The following is an 18103-nucleotide window of genomic DNA, read 5'->3' on the forward strand; positions in this document are numbered from 1 at the left end:
CTTCCTCTCCGGTGAGACGAAAACCAGGACCAACACCCAAGAGGTGAATTAAGGAAGAAAGTGTTCATTTTTCAACTATTTGAATTTGAGAAAAATAACACCACGCTGGTAGTTTTGACCACTGAACCGAGACACCAAGCAATGGTTCATTTTATTTCCACTCGTGGAAGCTGTGTTTTTCGCTGAAATAAATGATATCCACGGTCTAGTGCAGTTGGTTAAGAAGAGAATCTTTCCGCTGTGCTGTTCAGCGCTCGAAATCGAAGGAAAACTTTCCCGCCAATGAATAATGATTTTATTCCCGGTATATCTGGTTTTGTGGTAGTTCTGAGCTCACTCTTGCCTCGAAAGAAAGTCATTTATTAAATCGAAAAGCAGACAGACTCAATTCAAACGGCTGCGAATGAAAAGTGTGCTGAAGAATGCACTTTGAGCATGGAAGGGACTTGATTTGCTCAAGTGAATCTGGTTTTCTCTTTTAAGTTTTAAAAAGATTTTTTCTCTACTATGGCGTCTGTTCGAGAAGTTTAGATACATTTCAATGCAACGAAAGTATGCTTTACAACATATTTTGTTTTTGTGTTCCAGAACTTGTGTTGCAATGAAATCATTATTAATGTATAAGCTACGCAACACACTACATTAATAGTTAACCTGCAGAAATTTCTTAAACGTTGTGGCAACATAAAAGGATTAAAAAACATCTGACTGATAAACATGAAACCGACAACCTCATTTCACAAAATTAATCCCCTTCATCACTGAAAGCTGCTTTCGAATTGTAAGGCAACCATCCCGTTTTCAATTACAGCAATCATTTTATACCATTTCAAACCAGCAAACCATAAATCCCGCATCCGGTGCAACGTTTATCGTCCCAAAATTCCTAATCGTCATCCCACCCGAAAACCGTTCCGTTACTGTCACCACCGATTCTCTGCTTTCGATTGCTACCAATGCACAATTGAACGGATATGTTGCAGGATAATAATCTCACTCTAGGGCAGTGCCAAACCCACCAGCCATGCCAGTAACTCGCAATAAACTGCAATTATTTCCCACTCCCCCAACGATTTGCGATTCATCCAGTCGAGGGAAAAATGACTAACCATTGGGCCCCCAAAGGATGTGACCATTTTCCGGGGAATGTACTGCACCACTGAATGCCGACTTACGGTGTACGAAGCAGAACGAAGAGAGCAATATAAAGTCCCAACTAGCCCAACAGAGTGGCACTGGCAGTCGGTTGGCCAGCCGGTGCCGGATTATGGTTGAAACTCGGGCTCGGCGAGCGCATCCACGAGATGAGGTAATCCTTGAACCTATAAATGAGAAAGCACACTCCATTGGAAGCACAGCTCCATTTCAGGATCTGTGTTTGGTGACAGAAAGGACGGGGGAGGGGGGGGGGGATTTTAAGTACAAAGAGTCCTACTTCTTTATCTGCGACAGGGCAACCCCTCGACCCCGAGGACTGGTGAAAAAGGACAATCCCGAATGCACAGAACCACGGCACAACCGGCAACCACGCTAGCCATCATCTGGACCATTGGTGGAAGCTTCCAGCTAAACATCTGGCACCAGCCGGTGAAAGGACATTTCAGCAACGTGTTCCCCAGACATGCGTCCAGCGATGTGGCCGTCCAGATACCCATTGGTGATCGTGACCGATGGGGTTCGGTTCGTGGCCCCGTGGCCCGTGCAACCGGAGAAGAGTGCAGAGTCGTAAAGTTTAATCTTTCAACGATCGTCTACCGAGCCGGCCAATTGTGTAAGTGTAGCAAACGGGTACCAGCGACGACAAGGACGGCGACTGCGATGCCACGAGGTGAAGTAGTCCAACCTAACCTAACAAAAGCCATTTCGCTGCGGGACCAGGTTTAAGGGATTATAAAAGAAGTAAATCACAAGATTTGAACACTCATACACTACACCGGCACCGGTACCGGCACCGGCACCGGGCAGTGCGAGCAAGAAGGACACAGGTTAAGTCGCGGTACGAGTCATTGCAATGCGCTCGCATTGCGCTTCTAAAGATTTCCAACAAGCATGTCCCAACAGCACAGAACCGCTGTACCGCTTAAAACGAAAATGATTTACTTCGGGAACCGACCGTCGAGACAAATGCAGATGACATTCTTTTCGCTCGCTATCTAGGAATCTTAATGTGCAGCGTAACGAAACATTTTGAGCAAATGTAAGAAGGTCATTAATTATGGGATTGAATGTGTACACAGCTGCGGTACATGGTCAGAAGCGAACAGTTCACTACTCTACGGACTATATAGTAGTCCACGCCAGGAGGCGAACACGTTGAGATTGTTACTGTTGGTTGTTGCTTCAGCACATATTGCTACCTACTGCTACAAGACGCTCGTTAGTGCTATCATTTCGAGGCACTCCACTATGTCACAGTGGAAGAGAGTAGAAAATTCGTGCCAGTGGTGGAAATCACACCGAAAAAGCACCCCAAGTCCAGTCCCCGCAGTCACGCTTATCGCACTGCACGCATTGCGTATGACTTGTGCTTTCCCGGCCCATTTCCCGAGCTGTCATCGTTTGATTTCCAACGCCCGGAAACAGGCTGTCTCATCCGCGCGGCTCGACTGTTTATCGCGCACCACTTCCGTGTTCCGTGATGGGTCTACCGTGCCTTCAAATCTCATTACTTCCGTCACATTAAGCCTGATGTCAGTTCATCATCAGCTGGCCATATCTTGGCACACGCACCCGAACGCATCCCTGTACTGCGCCCTCCAAAAAGGCAGACAAGGACTCTCTCTCTGTCGCAAGACGTAGCGCTTGTCATTTCCTTTTTTTTTCTTTGCGAGGAGTATCAGCAATCTACCCCAAATTTTCAGGTCACAGTAGCCTACAGCAAGCAAACCGAGCAGGTTTCCTTTCGGGGTTTTCTTTGCGACCTTCGTCGAAGGTTTCCCGAAAATGGCTTGGATAGACAAGATTACCACCAAAGAGGCTTAGCATTGATTTTAATCAAATGCACATCCCAGACAAATCTGTTAGGAGGCGAGGGTTTGTCATCAACGACCCTAGTGTATTGAAGACACGAACGAAAAAACCCGATAAAATATGCAACGCCACGTAGTCATCGGCCTGCCGTTGGTCAGCCGAGAAAGAGAGAGGCCACTTGCTGCCTTCAATGGCTCCACAGCTGGTGTGTCATTACGGTTAAACGCTGCTCCTAAACTGGGAGCTCGTGGAGTCAGTGACATCTTTTGGGGCGGATTTGTCACCGAAAGTTTGACAGATGGTCTGCAGTTTATTGTCTTTGAAGACTGCTTGGAGTTGATGGCTTTCTGTGGTATTTCTGGCAAAGCTTGAAGGGCAATCCTCATGAAGGATCATGCTGCATCAGTGAATCATGGAAGGAATTTCATACGTCCCGAGCAAGCATAACCAGGTCTAACGGACTGGATCTTCATATGCCTTAAGCCATCAATCGCTCGATCGGTACATCATCGACCATACCTACTAATACCGCAAGATTCTGATGAAATGTTCGTTGATGGGTTTTTAATTTCGTTCCCAACCATCGTGGCAGTCCATCCTCACAGTCGGTAATCCTTCGGAAAGCCGATTCCCGACATCTCAAATAGCCTTGCTATCAATCAACAGCCGTCTAAAACCGATGGTGCACGCTTTGATGGACGTTTCAAAGATTAAAGGATCAATTGAGGTTACCGTTCGTTCTTCTTCTCGACGCCACCGCTAGGCAGCAGGTAATTGGTATGTGCAAAACGACGGAGAGGAACGATACTGTTCCAGCCGAAGGCGGTGCGGTGCACCACCGGAGGCCTTCACTTAACCCCTTTTGGTGAAGGATAAAGCGAGTCTGCGGCAGTCACGACCACCATTAGCTGACACTGACAGCATCTCAGTATGTCAGCGGGGTTACAGGATCTTTTTCTTTTCCTTTCTTTCTCCTTTTCTGTAATCCACCTTCGTTTCTCAAAGTTCAACAGTTCAGCTCTCGCCACAACCATACTGCGTGGTACACTCTAATTGACCATTCCCGCCCGCCATTCTGTGACATCCCAGAGGCCCAGTCCAGTGTCGGAAACGTTCGCCTCCGTAACCTCTGGCCTTCTTCCATTAGTTCGAATCGCTGAAAGCGCCAACCAACTCCAGACGAGTGCTCCCATGAGCCGGATGGTTGGGTGGCCTCTTCACCTAGTCTTGAAGTTCACTCTCTCATTACCGGAAGAGTGCTGCACAGAATAAAAGGGGTAAGTATCGTAATGCAACACGGCGACGGCCACACCGCCACAGCGACCACCACCAGTCATCATCACCAGCAGCAGCAGCAGCAGGAACGGTGGCAAGTACAGTAGCTACATCATTTACGGCTCAAAGCGAAACAAACGTCGTGTACCGCGCCCCTTTCCTTCCGGAGGGATAACTAGAGACGCCCTAGATTCATTTCCTTTGGGGCGTACGAGACGCACTCAACGATCCTTGATGCGGCCCCTTTTCACTAATGCGGCATCCTAGTGCCATCCTCGTGGCAGCATCGCATTGGAGTGTTTTCCGGCTCTCGCTGTCTCGCTTCCTGCCTTCATCGGTCCAACGCGTCAACCAGTCAGCCACGCAGAGAGCGGCAGAGAGACACTTTCGAGTGTAAGGAGCCGAGCCTGCCTGCCGATGATTACGATGATTGATGTAAGAAAATAGTGCAGCCCGTAATGATGGCGCTAGACACCTACACAGTGGTACAGTTTTAGTGCCACCCATTATGTAGTGTTATGTACTTGGGCTCCATGGCCGTGCGATTCGTCCTCTTTGATTTTCCGGTCTATCTCAGGGCTGGTCTCGAGCTGTCCTTGCAACCCACTCAAACATCAGTGAGAACAATCGGTACAACCGTTTTCGAGCTGTCAGCAGTCTTTCTGGCAGTAAATGTATAGTCTCTCTTGGCACTGCAGACCGTTGCTGGAGGCTTACAGATCGGTTGCAGTCTTCAGTGAATCACAAAATACTGACAAGAAGATTCAGGATATCATAACCAATCGGCTAGACGTTTGCAAAACGAAAGATATTAGGAAAGTGCTTTAGTAATCCATAAGTTGAAAGAAAGCTGATATGCTCTAAGGATGAAGGATATTTTCCTTACGCTCAATATTGCAGATCTACTGAAGTGTTGCATCAAATGATTTATATTTTATTTTCCTGCACCAGAGAAAAAAAAAGTCATCGTACGCAGAAAAACCAGTTGCGTCAGCGATGACGATTTGACTCCTCATTAACTGATGATATTTGGTTGGCAGCACCAACAGCAGCAGCAGCAGCAGCAGCAGTCCCCGTCAGCGTTTGTTTGCATCTCAACCCCCGCCGGATTCTCGCTCCATCCACTCGATTATGTTTACCAAGGACCCGTCCGATTCGTCAACGTCCGTTGCGCACTTGTGGTCGTTGGGTGGACCTGCTGCAGCGTTGACGGCGATGAGCAAAATGCCGGGAATGCCGGCAACGACAACGACGACGAAGAGGACCACATTCAATATTGACTCACGCCATAGCGAAAGCGATTTATTAATATATTCTCCATAGCCCATACCCTGCGAGAGGCTTCGGTTCTTCGTGCGTGTCATCGTGAGACGGACGATACGGTTCGACACTACACCGTACACCGTAGGCCACCCCGTATCCACCGCACCCCACCTTCACGGCAACGACATTTTGAATGCAAATATTGATCCGTGTCCTTGATCGTCTCGAGGTTTCTGTGTCCTTGTCAACGACAAACCAACGCGTGAAGCGTCCGCCCTCGGTACAGTAGATGAAAATTGAAGAGCCAGGAATGATGAAAATGTGTGTGCAGACTGGAATGTTGGCACATCGTGCTGCATCAGCAACATGGACTGAAAGAGAGAAGGGGCCAACTGAAGACAGGCTACTATTCAGCAGCTAATGATGTAGAAGTGATGCTGTGTGATGCATAGATTACGTAAATTGTGTGGGTTGTGTGATACGAAACCGTAGAATGATGTAATGTGGACAATTTAATGTCGTGGAAATCACAAATTTCTTTCATTTTTTGTTTTGCTTTGTTTTTCGGACAAATATCGGCTGTAGCGAACTGTTTTAAGACGGTTTCGATGCATTATGTATTTATGTGGGGGACCAATGAATGAAAGTGGTTCAAAAGAACACATTCAAAACACGAGCCCCATCCTAACCAAACTTATCAAATATTCCATTATTTTCATTGTACCTTCGACGATACCCAGCCATGATTTTCTGTGCCAAGTGATTCCGAACGACACTTTGACAAAGACAACGGTTGCTTTGTTATCCGGTTGGGTTGCTGGGACGGCAGCTTTCAAAAAACAAAAAAAGCGCAACCCATTCTGCCTCCATTCATTTCGAATATTCCAATGTCAACGACGCATTTCGTTGAGTATTTCTGATGCAGAGTCCAACCGTCGACAAGGACCACCCCCGAGGACAGAAATCTTAGTCATAAATTTTAAAACAAAACTCCACGACGGTTATGGTAACGTTTCGATTCCAAAAGTCGGCCTACGAGTCGCCGAACCAGGGCTGATTTCAAAGAAGGGCGATTGCTCGACCAGCCGTACCGAAAGCCTTCCAAACACGAAACGCGCACTGTTCCGGGTGAATGGGTTCGGGCCTAACTCCTTTGAGATTTTCCAATTCCCCGATTCATCCTTGGTAATATTTGGTTTTTGTTTTGTTGCCGTCCTTTTGGAATTGGTGAGTTTTTTGGGAAGGGGGGCGAAATAGAGTCCCGTTTCCGGACAGTTTGTTTGATGTTTTAGGACCTTTTCTCAGAGAGAGAGTCCATCCGATACTTCTTTCTTCGGGCATTCTTTGTTACTTCTCCATTCCAGGATATCTGATGAACTAGAGCATTTCTTTTGAATATAAAGAACACTCATATTCAATCAGCCAAAAAATGAACAATCTATGTTAGCAACATGTACCGCAATATTACCGTAATTAAAACATCATCTCGTAATAAGACAGTGATGGAGTAAGTTATTTGTTTGGCATTTTCCAACTGAGCAACCGTTATCCTCACGACCATAATTGATGGCCTTTGTCGTTTGTTTTCTCTATCGCTTCCGTTTCATCCCTCAGACATTCTCATTTTGCCACATTGTTGTGGCCAGCATGCGGCAGCAGACCACGACGGAGTTGAATTAAAACGACAATCAGAGAGCAACAGAAAACCCGTTTGTCATGATGAATCTGTGACTTTTCCGAGTCTGTCTGCCTGTTTTTTGTTTTTTCCTCATTATTGCGCTCCGTTTCTTACGTTTCGTACATTTTCCCAACACAGGAAAGAATGCTGTCCTGCCCGTCAAAGCAATCTCAGACAGGCTTCTGTCTAGTTGCTTTAGTTAGGGCCAAATCGAACAACTGTTTTAACCTAAGATCCTCGCTGTCCAAGGCAGATGGTTTTCCTCTCACCCCTGTTGGATTCGGGAAACAAATTTCTCTCCGAAAAAATCCTTTCTTCTGTTTTTGACTGGATTTCTGGCAAGCGGAAAACTTTCATTGAGCCAAACGAAAACTCCACTGCAGCGATTATTCAGCGGTGTTCTTTTAGATTAGTTCCGGAGTAGAGTAGAGAAAAAAAAAAGAAAAACCATGGAATGAAACTGCTGAGCCAAGACGGGGTAATGCAGGTTTCTCTGCTCGACGAGAAAAAAATAAACCGGAAAGAAATATTTGCATTTGACCGATTACGGTTAAGGTGTGCAGGATGCAAAGCAAAGTTAAAGGAAGAATGAATGGATTTCTTTTTCTCTTACGATTAAACTTACCCTTTAATGCTTAAAAAAAAAAGGTGACACTACCCAGCAGGAACCGTAAAGGATAGCGATGCAGCGTGTGGCCAGATAGTTCATTCGAGGGATAGCGAAAAGTTTAAAAATGCTGAATCCAAAAACAGATGCGAGATGTGAAAGTTTTTCTTATTGCAACTTAATTTCTTCTGCCATCGTTCAGCCACACCTTGGCGGCCTGTGCCACCTGGGTAATGGAACTGCATTGCAGGATACTTACAGTGCCACCGAATGGACTTTGCGAAAAACTTTTTCCCTTGCTGATTGTAAGTGAATGTACTACCAGGAGTGCCTTTACCTTTTAACTAATGGCAAGACGTTACCCAGTATTTATGCGACTGCAGCTCAGCTCTTTTTAACAGCATTTATATTTACTAAAGGACAGAGGATGCTCCTACTCTACCAGACTCTTCTGCAATCTAAATACCGATAAGTTGAAAGCGAAAAATCGCCGACGAAAGATACACATAAATCATCTTTTATTCGAAACCATTTCAAAACGACGCCTTTTTCTGTAAAAAGTGCACATAAAAGTGAGACAAATTCGTGAGCTTTACTGGGTTGGGGCCATTCAGGGTGAAATCGAAAACCGATAAATCGCAATTTATGTCGCTGCATTCAATCGGCGCTTAATTTCGAAATAACATTATTGCACTCGCACTTGCCTTAACCTTCCGTCGATCGACTTTCAATCCATTGCCACACCAAATGCCACAAGATGAGTGCTTCAATCTTTCCCGACCCGGCCGCAGGATGCAAACACTACCCAGCCCACATTATGATCATCGTCATCATCACCGAAATCGTCCTGCCTTACGAATCGGATTTTTATTGGCCATTCGTTTCCATTTCGCCACCAATCGCCAACTGCCAGCTCGTCCAATTGGGAATGAAATTTTTATCGACACTTACTTGGAATTGTACTGGAATGCTGGAGAGCCTCATTCGCTAGCGACAGTTTTAAATGCATCGCAAGCCCCTCCGGCTCGGTGGCGAGTGGCGGAAAGATTGGGAAAACAGAAATGGTTTCGAAATCAAACTTTAGCAAACACTTCCGCTCGGTCGTTCGTTCTTTCGTTTGTTCGGTGTTAGTCTGCAACTGGTAAAGGACACCACAACGCCAAGAAGAAGCACCATAAAAATTTATCCTTTTCAGAAGTGAGGCAAGACAGTGGGGAGGACGTGCCTCCGGAAAAGCTCACGCGATACAGCACCATAAAAGCGCATTCAGGCGCGATGCACGACAATGTGGCTACAGAGACATCAAGCGCGAGGTGGTTATCGCACCTCTCTGGCGGTCTGAGTAAACAACTCGTAAAACCGATTCCACACATTGATCGGTTTTTGGCGGATTGTTCCGAGGACTGGCCCCTGCCACGACCGCCGCTGCCTCCTCCTGGCATCGATTTGCAATTCGCGAATATTAGCTAAACGTTTTTCGCTATCGAACACCGGGTGGTTCCGGGGATATGGTTAGTGTTGCGCGATTTCCGGCTTGTCCGCCACGCTGGTGCGGCAAAGTGAAGGAGACTACCGTATAGTTCACCGGCCACGTATTGCGAATATATTTCCTTTTATTTTCTATTATTGCACATTATTCCCGGCACCGTCACTGGCCAGGATCCCGTCCGGTGTCCGGAGTCCGGAGTCCTCTCGAAAGGAAGAAGAAATGCGTTCCCTATCGAGACGCTCGGTCCAAGGAGCGTGGCTAATGGTTTTTTGGCTTGGGAAGAGGGCTTGAATGTTTTGCCTTGAAACGCTCTCGGAACCGAGAGCAATCCGTGAACTCAGACGGCTAGCGTTGGAAGCACGTGATCCACCGGATATGTGGCTGTATGTGTATGTGTAGTGATTGCCTTTATTGCGCTCACTGTCACTATGCATATCGATGCACTTCTACTCCGGTGCGCAACCTTAGCTTCGTGCATTGTGCGAAACGTCTCCAGACTGTTGTGCTTCTTCTATTATCATTCATCGACTAAAAACTAGTTCTCATTAACAAACACTGGGAAGGATGTTCTTTAAAACATTGTCAACATTGTCTTAAAGCATAATATTTTAGTAGTATCCTGGGTACCATTTCTTTAGACCATCACAACAGCATCCAAGTAACTTTTCGATCGTCGACTAACGACCGCCAATGGTAGCAATGTCCCATCTGGTACCAAGCACCAGCACCCTGGTATCGTGCAAGTCAACTTTGCCCAATATCCATAAAGTTAATGTGGAACCACTCGAGGAGTCGTCGCGACACTCCCGACGCTAAGAGGCGAAACTACGCCAGAAACGTCCTGCACCAGATTTCCCCCCACCAGTCCGGTGCTCCAGTGCAACAATGTTGAACGAACGTGAGCGTGTGTGTTTGGTCCATGACTTCTTCCCTAATGCCGTTTGGCCGTATGACAAAGGATAACAAAGGTTGCACTGGAACGGATATGCAATCCTAGTGGTAAGGAGACACGATTCTTAAATTTGTCTCCCGCTTTTGTGTGCGAATACTACAAATAAATGGTGGAAAAAACCGATAAAGCAGTCAGCCGACTCGGGGACTGGGGCAACAATGTGTAATTTGGGCCAATTTGCATTCCCCCCCTAAGGGCCGGGTGCCGGTGTCGACCGGAGAGCAAGAAGTAATGATTTTATTTCCATTCTTCACCTTCAAAACACCTCGACTATTGAACGAGCAGTGCTGCCGCGAGTAGCAAACAGTGAGATGCGTCCTTTGCTGGAGGAAGGAAAGCGTTCTCCTTGGATGGGATTTTCAGGAGCACAAGACGGCACATAGAATGGTACTTTATTGGTAGTTTTGATTTCTATCTCCGTTACAACATCCGCTAGTGCTTTAACGGCACGTTTCACGACCAAACTCGTGCTCGAGATGGTTCGCCAGCGAGTTTACAGTTCATGTAACGAATATAGCATCCAACGTCGTTAGCATCCTGCAGTGGCCTACAATGGCGCCCCATTCATTCCTCGAGATGCAAATTGCGGATCTTACAGCCGACATTTAATGCTCCCGGTGCGTTGAAGCAATATTTACGATTCTAGATTGATCTCAATCAACCTCCCGGGGCCCCAACCTGACGTAATGATAATGAAACTCTGATCTACCCCGGGTCGAACGCTGATTGCGAAAACTAATGATACCGTCGTCAACCGTCGTGTTCGAGCAATATCGTTCGCCATGCCATTGGACGTATTAATTGAACCCTCGCGCTCTCGCAATGCTATTGCCACGCCGAAGCATCCCTCGGGCACGTTCTGTTGAACAGCATCGAAGGTTGGTAATTGAATCGATAAGCATTGGTAGCGATCTGACCACCTCGAAGCTGGCGAAATGAGCATCCAGTTGCCCTTTCCCCAACCCCCCCGAGAGCAGCAAGTAACGTATCGTCGTCGAGCTGCAAGATGAATGAATAAACAAGGCAAATGGTCTTTTACGTAGATAATTGTGTAATGCCGAAGCTCAGATCAGGTTGGCTGCCCCCCTCCCTTCCCACCGCCCCCGGCAAGGAATACAACCGCCCCGTGAATTGCCGGGATGCTGGCCAATCCTATCCAAGATGTTTCCACCGGAGTTACGGCAAATCCTTAGCACTATTGTGCAACGGTTCTCGGTTGTGTTTGTTCCGGGGTTCAGCAACGGTAACAGGGCAGCGAAGGATGAAGATCGCTATTGATTCAAGCCAGATGCTAAGCTGGATACTGCCACGCAGCAGTATCGCTCTCACTGGCCCCAACTTTTCACCGCAGCACTGTGGAACCTTAAATCAATAGCACAATTGTTACGGCTGGCTCGGAGTGCAGCTAGCAGCTAGCCACAAATGCCACAGGACTAGATCTAGCGAGAATGTTTTGAAAACCCACTCGTTTCCGCTTGTCCAAACGCACCACCAGCAAGCACCAGTTCGAATATTGAACATGAGTTCAGTTGCACAGGTTGTGTAAAATGTTTCTCAGTTATACAATTTTAAATTTAGTATTTTTAAAGCATGAGTTATTTGAAGGATTGATTGAAATAAAATACCATGTTAGCCGCGATTGGAACTTGTTCTAATATTAAAGACACAAAAAGAAGTAAAAAGTAAAACAATCGACAGTCAATGTTGTGCAGACAATCTATATCTCTATGTTACTATCAAAGTTGAATGAAAAATGGTTTTATTTTATTAAACCAGCTCACCGGCCGACTCACAATTGAATCGCACTGTAATAGAAAAACTTTGCCCGGGATCGCATTTAAAATAGAATTGCTAAATAGAACCCAAAGTGGGGCAAAGACCGTCGTCGTCGACGGAGTCTGCGGTCAGACTCTGGCCGGGGCTCAGCTGCCCTGCACTACAAACACAAACAGCAACACATACACCACGTGCCCGGGATTGGGGCGAGCAAAGTAACATTTTCAAACAGGCCAACTCCGATCCGCTAGGAAATCAACAGTCTCAACGGTTTTCCTCGTAAGACACCACCACCGTCAGCTCCTTCCTTCAGCGATGCGATTGTAGCAAGAAGCGGAAAAGTTTTCGAGTACAGCAACCGGATACAACTATTCATCCGCTGGTCGATGGGATGCCGGATGGTGGGAAAAGTTCAAGTAAACATACCTAGTTCCTCCTTCGGGGAGGATGAATTACAGTTGGTGGTTGCCCAAGTGCCGCTGTAGGCTGGGCACTCCATTATGTGTAGCTCGCAGGTTCGCTAGCAGGAAACGGTACTATTTATTTGAATTATTACGTAAGTAGTTTTAACAAACAACAAAATAAGCTCTCGTTGTGGTAGGATTAAGAAGCAGTATCAACGATGGTAGTAGAAAATCGAATACAGAGTACACAATTAATGATAAAATTAAATTAAATACAATAATATTAGTGATGAATAAAAAAAAATAGAAAATCAAATAAAATAAAGAAAGTTCGCAGTTTACGTGTTCTTCAAAAGCAACTCTTAACTCTCCGCCCTTTACTGAATTTTCTGAGTTAGTTTAAAGGATTTTTTTTTATCTAGTAGTCCACTCACTAACAAAGACTTTCTACTCCAATCCATTCGCTCGGGGCCAAGAATCATCGAAAACACAAACCTCAAGGGGGACTAGACCGTACCGAATTCAGATCCGGTCGTGAATGCGATGTCTGGAATGGACTTTTCATGCACACGATGTGTTAATCATGCCACCACCAACGAGCGAAATCCCTTTTCCGGGAACCAACCCTTGCTGCTAGAAGTCCTATGAACGGTTTAGATTTGGTTTACTGAAATCAGACTCACGCACGACCTGCTTTGGCACTCCTGGGAGAAGGTCCTTTTCTGGTCCGCATGCAGGAGCCAGTGTACCGTACATCTGCCGCCGTCAGTTTGGGGTGTTTCGATGTTCTCAACCAACGGTTGGTTGGTTAGTTCTTGGAACCAACCAACCAACCAGGTTCAAAAGGTCGAAATAAATTAATAAAACTTTGCAAAACTTACCTCTACGCCACTGAGCGTTCCCCGGGACATCAGAGAAACATCGCAAACAAGTCAAGCATCGCAGCACGTTTCAACACGAACACACAATTTCAAATCCAAAACGATAATTAACTCCCAAAAGGAAAACCGGCCGCACAGTCGGTCGGTTGCCCGGAGCTGAGTCCTTCTCGAAACGCAACGCATCATTCGGTGGTGCGCCCTAGAAACTCCCTCTGCTCTGTGGACGCTGGCGACCGTTCCTTTTGATGGGCAGATTTCATCGGAAATTCCTCGAAGGGAAAAGTTCTCTCGGCCAGAACCACAGGAACAAAACTGACCGGTTAGTGGAGCGTAGCGACCAAAAACCCGGTGGAAAGCAAATGATGCGGAAAAACCAATGGGCACCACTGTAAGAAAGTTCGTTTCCGCCTGGTTAAACGTTGCATTTACCAAACTGTGTATAATTTGCATAAGCAAAACAGAACAAAACGCACTTTACACAATTCCTCTAAAAAGGGATCCTCCAACGGGTCCTCCATCGACCACAGGAACATGACACGGGGCCAAGCACAAAAATGATGTTATGTGTGTTTTCATCTAAAAACGATGGTGGACGCACGAACGGCTTCCCACAATTTGCGTAGTTCGCGTATGCTGGCACTTCTGCAGCGAACAGTTAATTACATCGCTCAAAGTCCCGCCACTCAGTGGTCGTGGGTTAGCGTCCGTATTTTGGCCGAAAATGCAGCGTCCCGAGCGACTATTACTTCTGCCACTGACAGGGACCGCTAGTCCAGGAATAGCTGGTCGAAAGAATGGTTCCGAAAACCGCAAACCACTCGAGCGAACACCGGGACCTTTACCGGGGAGCTTGCCGAGTAGATGCGCTGGAGAGAAGAACGGTGTTTTTGGCACCGGCACATTCACCGGAAACCCGACAATTAACTCACGAACGTTTGTTCGTTTCTTATGTAGCACAGCGTACTAATTCTATTTACGACACAATTCATCAAACTCGTGATATTTAATGTACATTGGTGTAGGAAAGGAATAAAAAATCGGTCGCTTTCGACACCTGATAATGGTTAAAAAGGTTTATAATTGATTTAAACGACCTCTTTTCTTACATCCCGCACGTGCACATCAATTACGCAGGAAGCGCCGGTAACGGAAGCGATCCTTTCGTCCCTGCGCTCTGGCCGGTATCCAGCGAGAGGGAATCGGCAACGGTTCCCGGGGTACCGGCACCCCACAGTACATGATGTTAATGAGTAGCGCATCGTACCAGCTGAGCGTGTTCCGTTGGCCAATTTCACCCTCCCAGGGTATCCGGGGTCGCATGGTATCCAGTTTGGCGGGACACACCGAGAAAGCGTTGCGCGTGTAGTGCATAATGCTGCCAAGATCGTACGGTACGTTGAAAGTGGTCGTTTTGTCCGGATCAACCAGATCGAAATTGCTCTGTAAGTCTTCCAAAAGGACATCACATCGCTAGAGTTACATCTAATAACGGTACGCGAAGCTGCTTCTACTCACCACCATCCTGGCTGATGTTTTCGTACAGCACAGTTATGTAGCGATCTCGATCGAGTCGGTTGTGTTCGTGGTAGAAGCCGAGCGTGTGCATTAGTTCATGGACCGGCGTGGTCAAGGCGTTGGCACATCCGGGCTGTAGGTTGACCACGGTACGTCCAACACCACGGCCAATATCACTCCAGCAACCGGCATCGGTGTTGTCGATCGAGACGTACGCTACTTCGGTCGGTGTTTCCCGGCGTCGACGGAACTGTACGCAGGTTAGTCGCTCGAATTCGCGCATCGCACCGTTCAGGAACTGCAGCTCGGATGAGTCTACCGCGAGAAATTGGTAAGAAAAACGGAAAATGATCGATCACATTCGATGGCACGTTCTACACCAAATTACTCACTAAAGGTACCATCGATCGAGTAGATAACGGTGGCGTTGGGCCACCGATAGGCGGCCGAGGGGGGACCGGCTAGTGCCATGGCGAAGCGTGGTCTCGGCAGTCGCATATCCCCACCGATCAGGTTTCCCAGTTCCCATGGTTCCGTCCCCGCAGATGGATTCAAATTCCTTACCAGGGAATCTAATCAACAGAGGCAGAGAAAGTGAATTGTAGAACAAGAACTCGTCGAAACCTTTGGTAGATGCCGTATGCCGTACCAACTGATGAGTCAATCAAGCGATATAACGCACTTCCAAAGTTGCTGAGATCAATAGCAATGAGGTCAGCGGACGCAGAGTAGTACGCCGTGAGCACTAGCACGCAAAACATGGAACGTTCCATGAGTCTAGCAAACTGTCGTTGTTTGGGCGATCTTGCTCTAACTAACTCTTCTTATCTCTTCTGGCAACCCGAAAATAGGAAAGTGAAACAATGGCCAAGCTTTGTTCTACACGCAATAAACAAAATGTATTGCCAGTACGTCATGCTCCGTCAAATGGTTCCGCTGGCCTAGCTGCGAGATGTTCCACGGGTGTCGGGGCACCATCGTCATTGAACGTCCCGGAGCTATGCTGTACATGTCCGGGGTGTAGTGCATGATGCTTTCGAAATCGTAGGGCAACGGAAAGGCAAGATGAGTCCAGGGCCACACGATCTCGTAGTTGTACAGAGCGGATGGCTGGGGAAGTACATTTTCGTACCGAACACACACATACCGGTCTCGATCTGGGCGCGTGTGCTGATGAAGGAACCCTAGTGCGTGCAGCAGCTCGTGTAGGATCGTTCCGATAGATTGTGTGCAGTACGATGGCAGGTTCAAGTACTTAAAGGAAGATACATGGATAATTCTGTTGCTTAAAACTTATGCAAGGCGGTAAACGCGTCATACTGTCGTGCCTGTTTGTTGGCCAGTATCTGCCCAACATCCACTGGTTTCCTCGGCGGTGATCAACAGATGCTGGACCTCGCGACTTCTTTCTACGAACCGTACACAAGTTCGATGCTGCAGTACTTCCATTGCAGCACGAATAATCGTACGCTGTGGTGTGTCTAAACATAAAATGATCAACAGGTAAGCAGGCGATAACACTTGGCCCCTTTCCGGCAATGGCGACTCACTGAGCAATGATTCATCGAACATGTACGGTATCGTGGCATTTGGCCATCGATAGTCTTTCGGTAGAACGTTCTGCACCACGTTTCCGTACTGAAGTGTCGATTTAGTGCATTCAGTCTGCAATGCCGGGTGTTTTCCTGAAAAGTGAATAGTTTTGAATCGAAGGGAAAACTACCTAGCAAATATTGTTACCAGTTGAGTTTAGTTGACGAAAGATGACTGCAAAAGCGAGAAGCAATCGACCGGACCACATCTGTACCGCTACGAAGCTCGCTTTCGAGAGAAATGCAGGCTGTTGGTGCTTCAACATGCATCTAGCTACAGAATGAATGTAAATGTCATCGTGCCATGATTAACTAACGCTTCCCAATGATCCGCGTCATGCATCGTCGATTCAGTCTATGCTTAATATGTAACATACGAATCCCTTGCATTTCTTTCAATAAAACTTCCAATTTATTTCCATACAAACAACCAGTTTTTTATTTTTGTTTTCTTCCATTTTAGATGTATTTTAAATTTAGATAAAACGGAAAACCAGAGTTTTGGAAACAAAACTAAAGCTTGTCTGTCAATGGTATCATCATCAGCATCATCGTGCAACACAGTCTACCGATACAAATCAATTACAACAATCGTGTTCTCTCGAACAGATGCGTTTCTTTTAAGACGTGTTAGACCTTTCTTTTAAATCTATTTTCACTGTTTTGTAAATCTGATTTCTTTCGTTAAGGATCCGCAATGCTTAAATGCTTAGTTCTTCGTTTCCTTGCACTCGATCTCAAACAAACTGTTATCATGAGGTGGTGTAACAACTATTTCCTTTCCATCAGTTTAAACATTTAAATCGATAGATCTGCTTTTGTATGAATGGTTGCTGTTTTCCCTATCGCTTTTTACATGGTTTCATTGTCGGTTTTCCTTATCCTGTGATCGCGGGGATCGGGTGTTTTCGAGTGACTTACACTGTCAATTATAGTAACTGATTGTATGCACATGAAGCGGCTTCTGTAACCGAAAGTTTGGCAGTGTTCTAGAAACACGCATAACCACGGACTGTTGTAAATAATGTGTTTAAACGAACCATCTACTCCCGTTTTGCAGACTGTGTGTATACTGAAGAGAAGTATCTGTTTACTTACAAGGTAATTTTTACTTTAGGCATACCATTGCATTCGTTTGTTCGTTTCCCAGTTTGTTTTAGGTCTACGCGGGTAACACTAATATGTGAGAACACACAACGCAACGCAGTTGTAGAAATTAAACCAGTGTACAGACTTCCTATACCACCCTTTTTACCATTTCTGTCGTTCCTCTCTTGCCACAGTTGGCAAAGGAGTAGTTAATCTTCGTATCCACCGCTGGCGCCTTGTGGATTCGTTCAAACGTATGTCTTTATGGTTGAGAGTTGTGGCTGTTATATGTTTTTTCCTTATGTCTTACGTTCGAGTCTCTGCTATTTTCCCCGGTAAACTTATCTTAAATGAGCGTATGTTCTTATGTTCTGTTCGCGTACGTAAAATTAACCAGTACCACTTAAATATTGAGTTTCCATATTACATATTTTCAATCCTTATATAGTTTCATTCTTATGCTTCATATACTTCAAAAGTTATTTAGAGTACACTGATATCTGTTTTAGTAATATTTAGTAAATGTATCTGTAAGCAGTTACGCAGTACCCTATAGGTTCGATACAGAAGATTTCTTTTTCTCTATTGTATATTATTTAATTATTTCCCTCA

At 46.1% G+C, this 18103-nt stretch overlaps 2 protein-coding genes across 2 annotated transcripts; both read right to left on the reverse strand.

Moving 5' to 3' along the window:
• Positions 1-14417: 14417 nt before the first annotated feature.
• Positions 14418-15583, reverse strand: LOC126569701 (low choriolytic enzyme-like). Its single transcript, XM_050226966.1, has 4 exons — positions 15460-15583; positions 15203-15382; positions 14811-15125; positions 14418-14743 (listed from the first exon to the last, which is right to left on the reverse strand). The coding sequence occupies exons 1-4, from the start codon at positions 15581-15583 to the stop codon at positions 14418-14420; spliced, it is 945 nt and encodes a 314-aa protein (XP_050082923.1).
• A 106-nt stretch (positions 15584-15689) lies between these two features.
• LOC126572419 (zinc metalloproteinase nas-4-like) lies at positions 15690-16668 on the reverse strand. Its single transcript, XM_050231727.1, has 4 exons — positions 16618-16668; positions 16361-16475; positions 16131-16291; positions 15690-16064 (listed from the first exon to the last, which is right to left on the reverse strand). The coding sequence occupies exons 1-4, from the start codon at positions 16666-16668 to the stop codon at positions 15690-15692; spliced, it is 702 nt and encodes a 233-aa protein (XP_050087684.1).
• Between the last annotated feature and the right edge of the window lie 1435 nt (positions 16669-18103).

The sequence above is a fragment of the Anopheles aquasalis genome, chromosome 2 (genome assembly GCF_943734665.1).
Source record: "Anopheles aquasalis chromosome 2, idAnoAquaMG_Q_19, whole genome shotgun sequence".
NCBI classification, from domain to species: Eukaryota; Metazoa; Arthropoda; class Insecta; order Diptera; family Culicidae; genus Anopheles; species Anopheles aquasalis.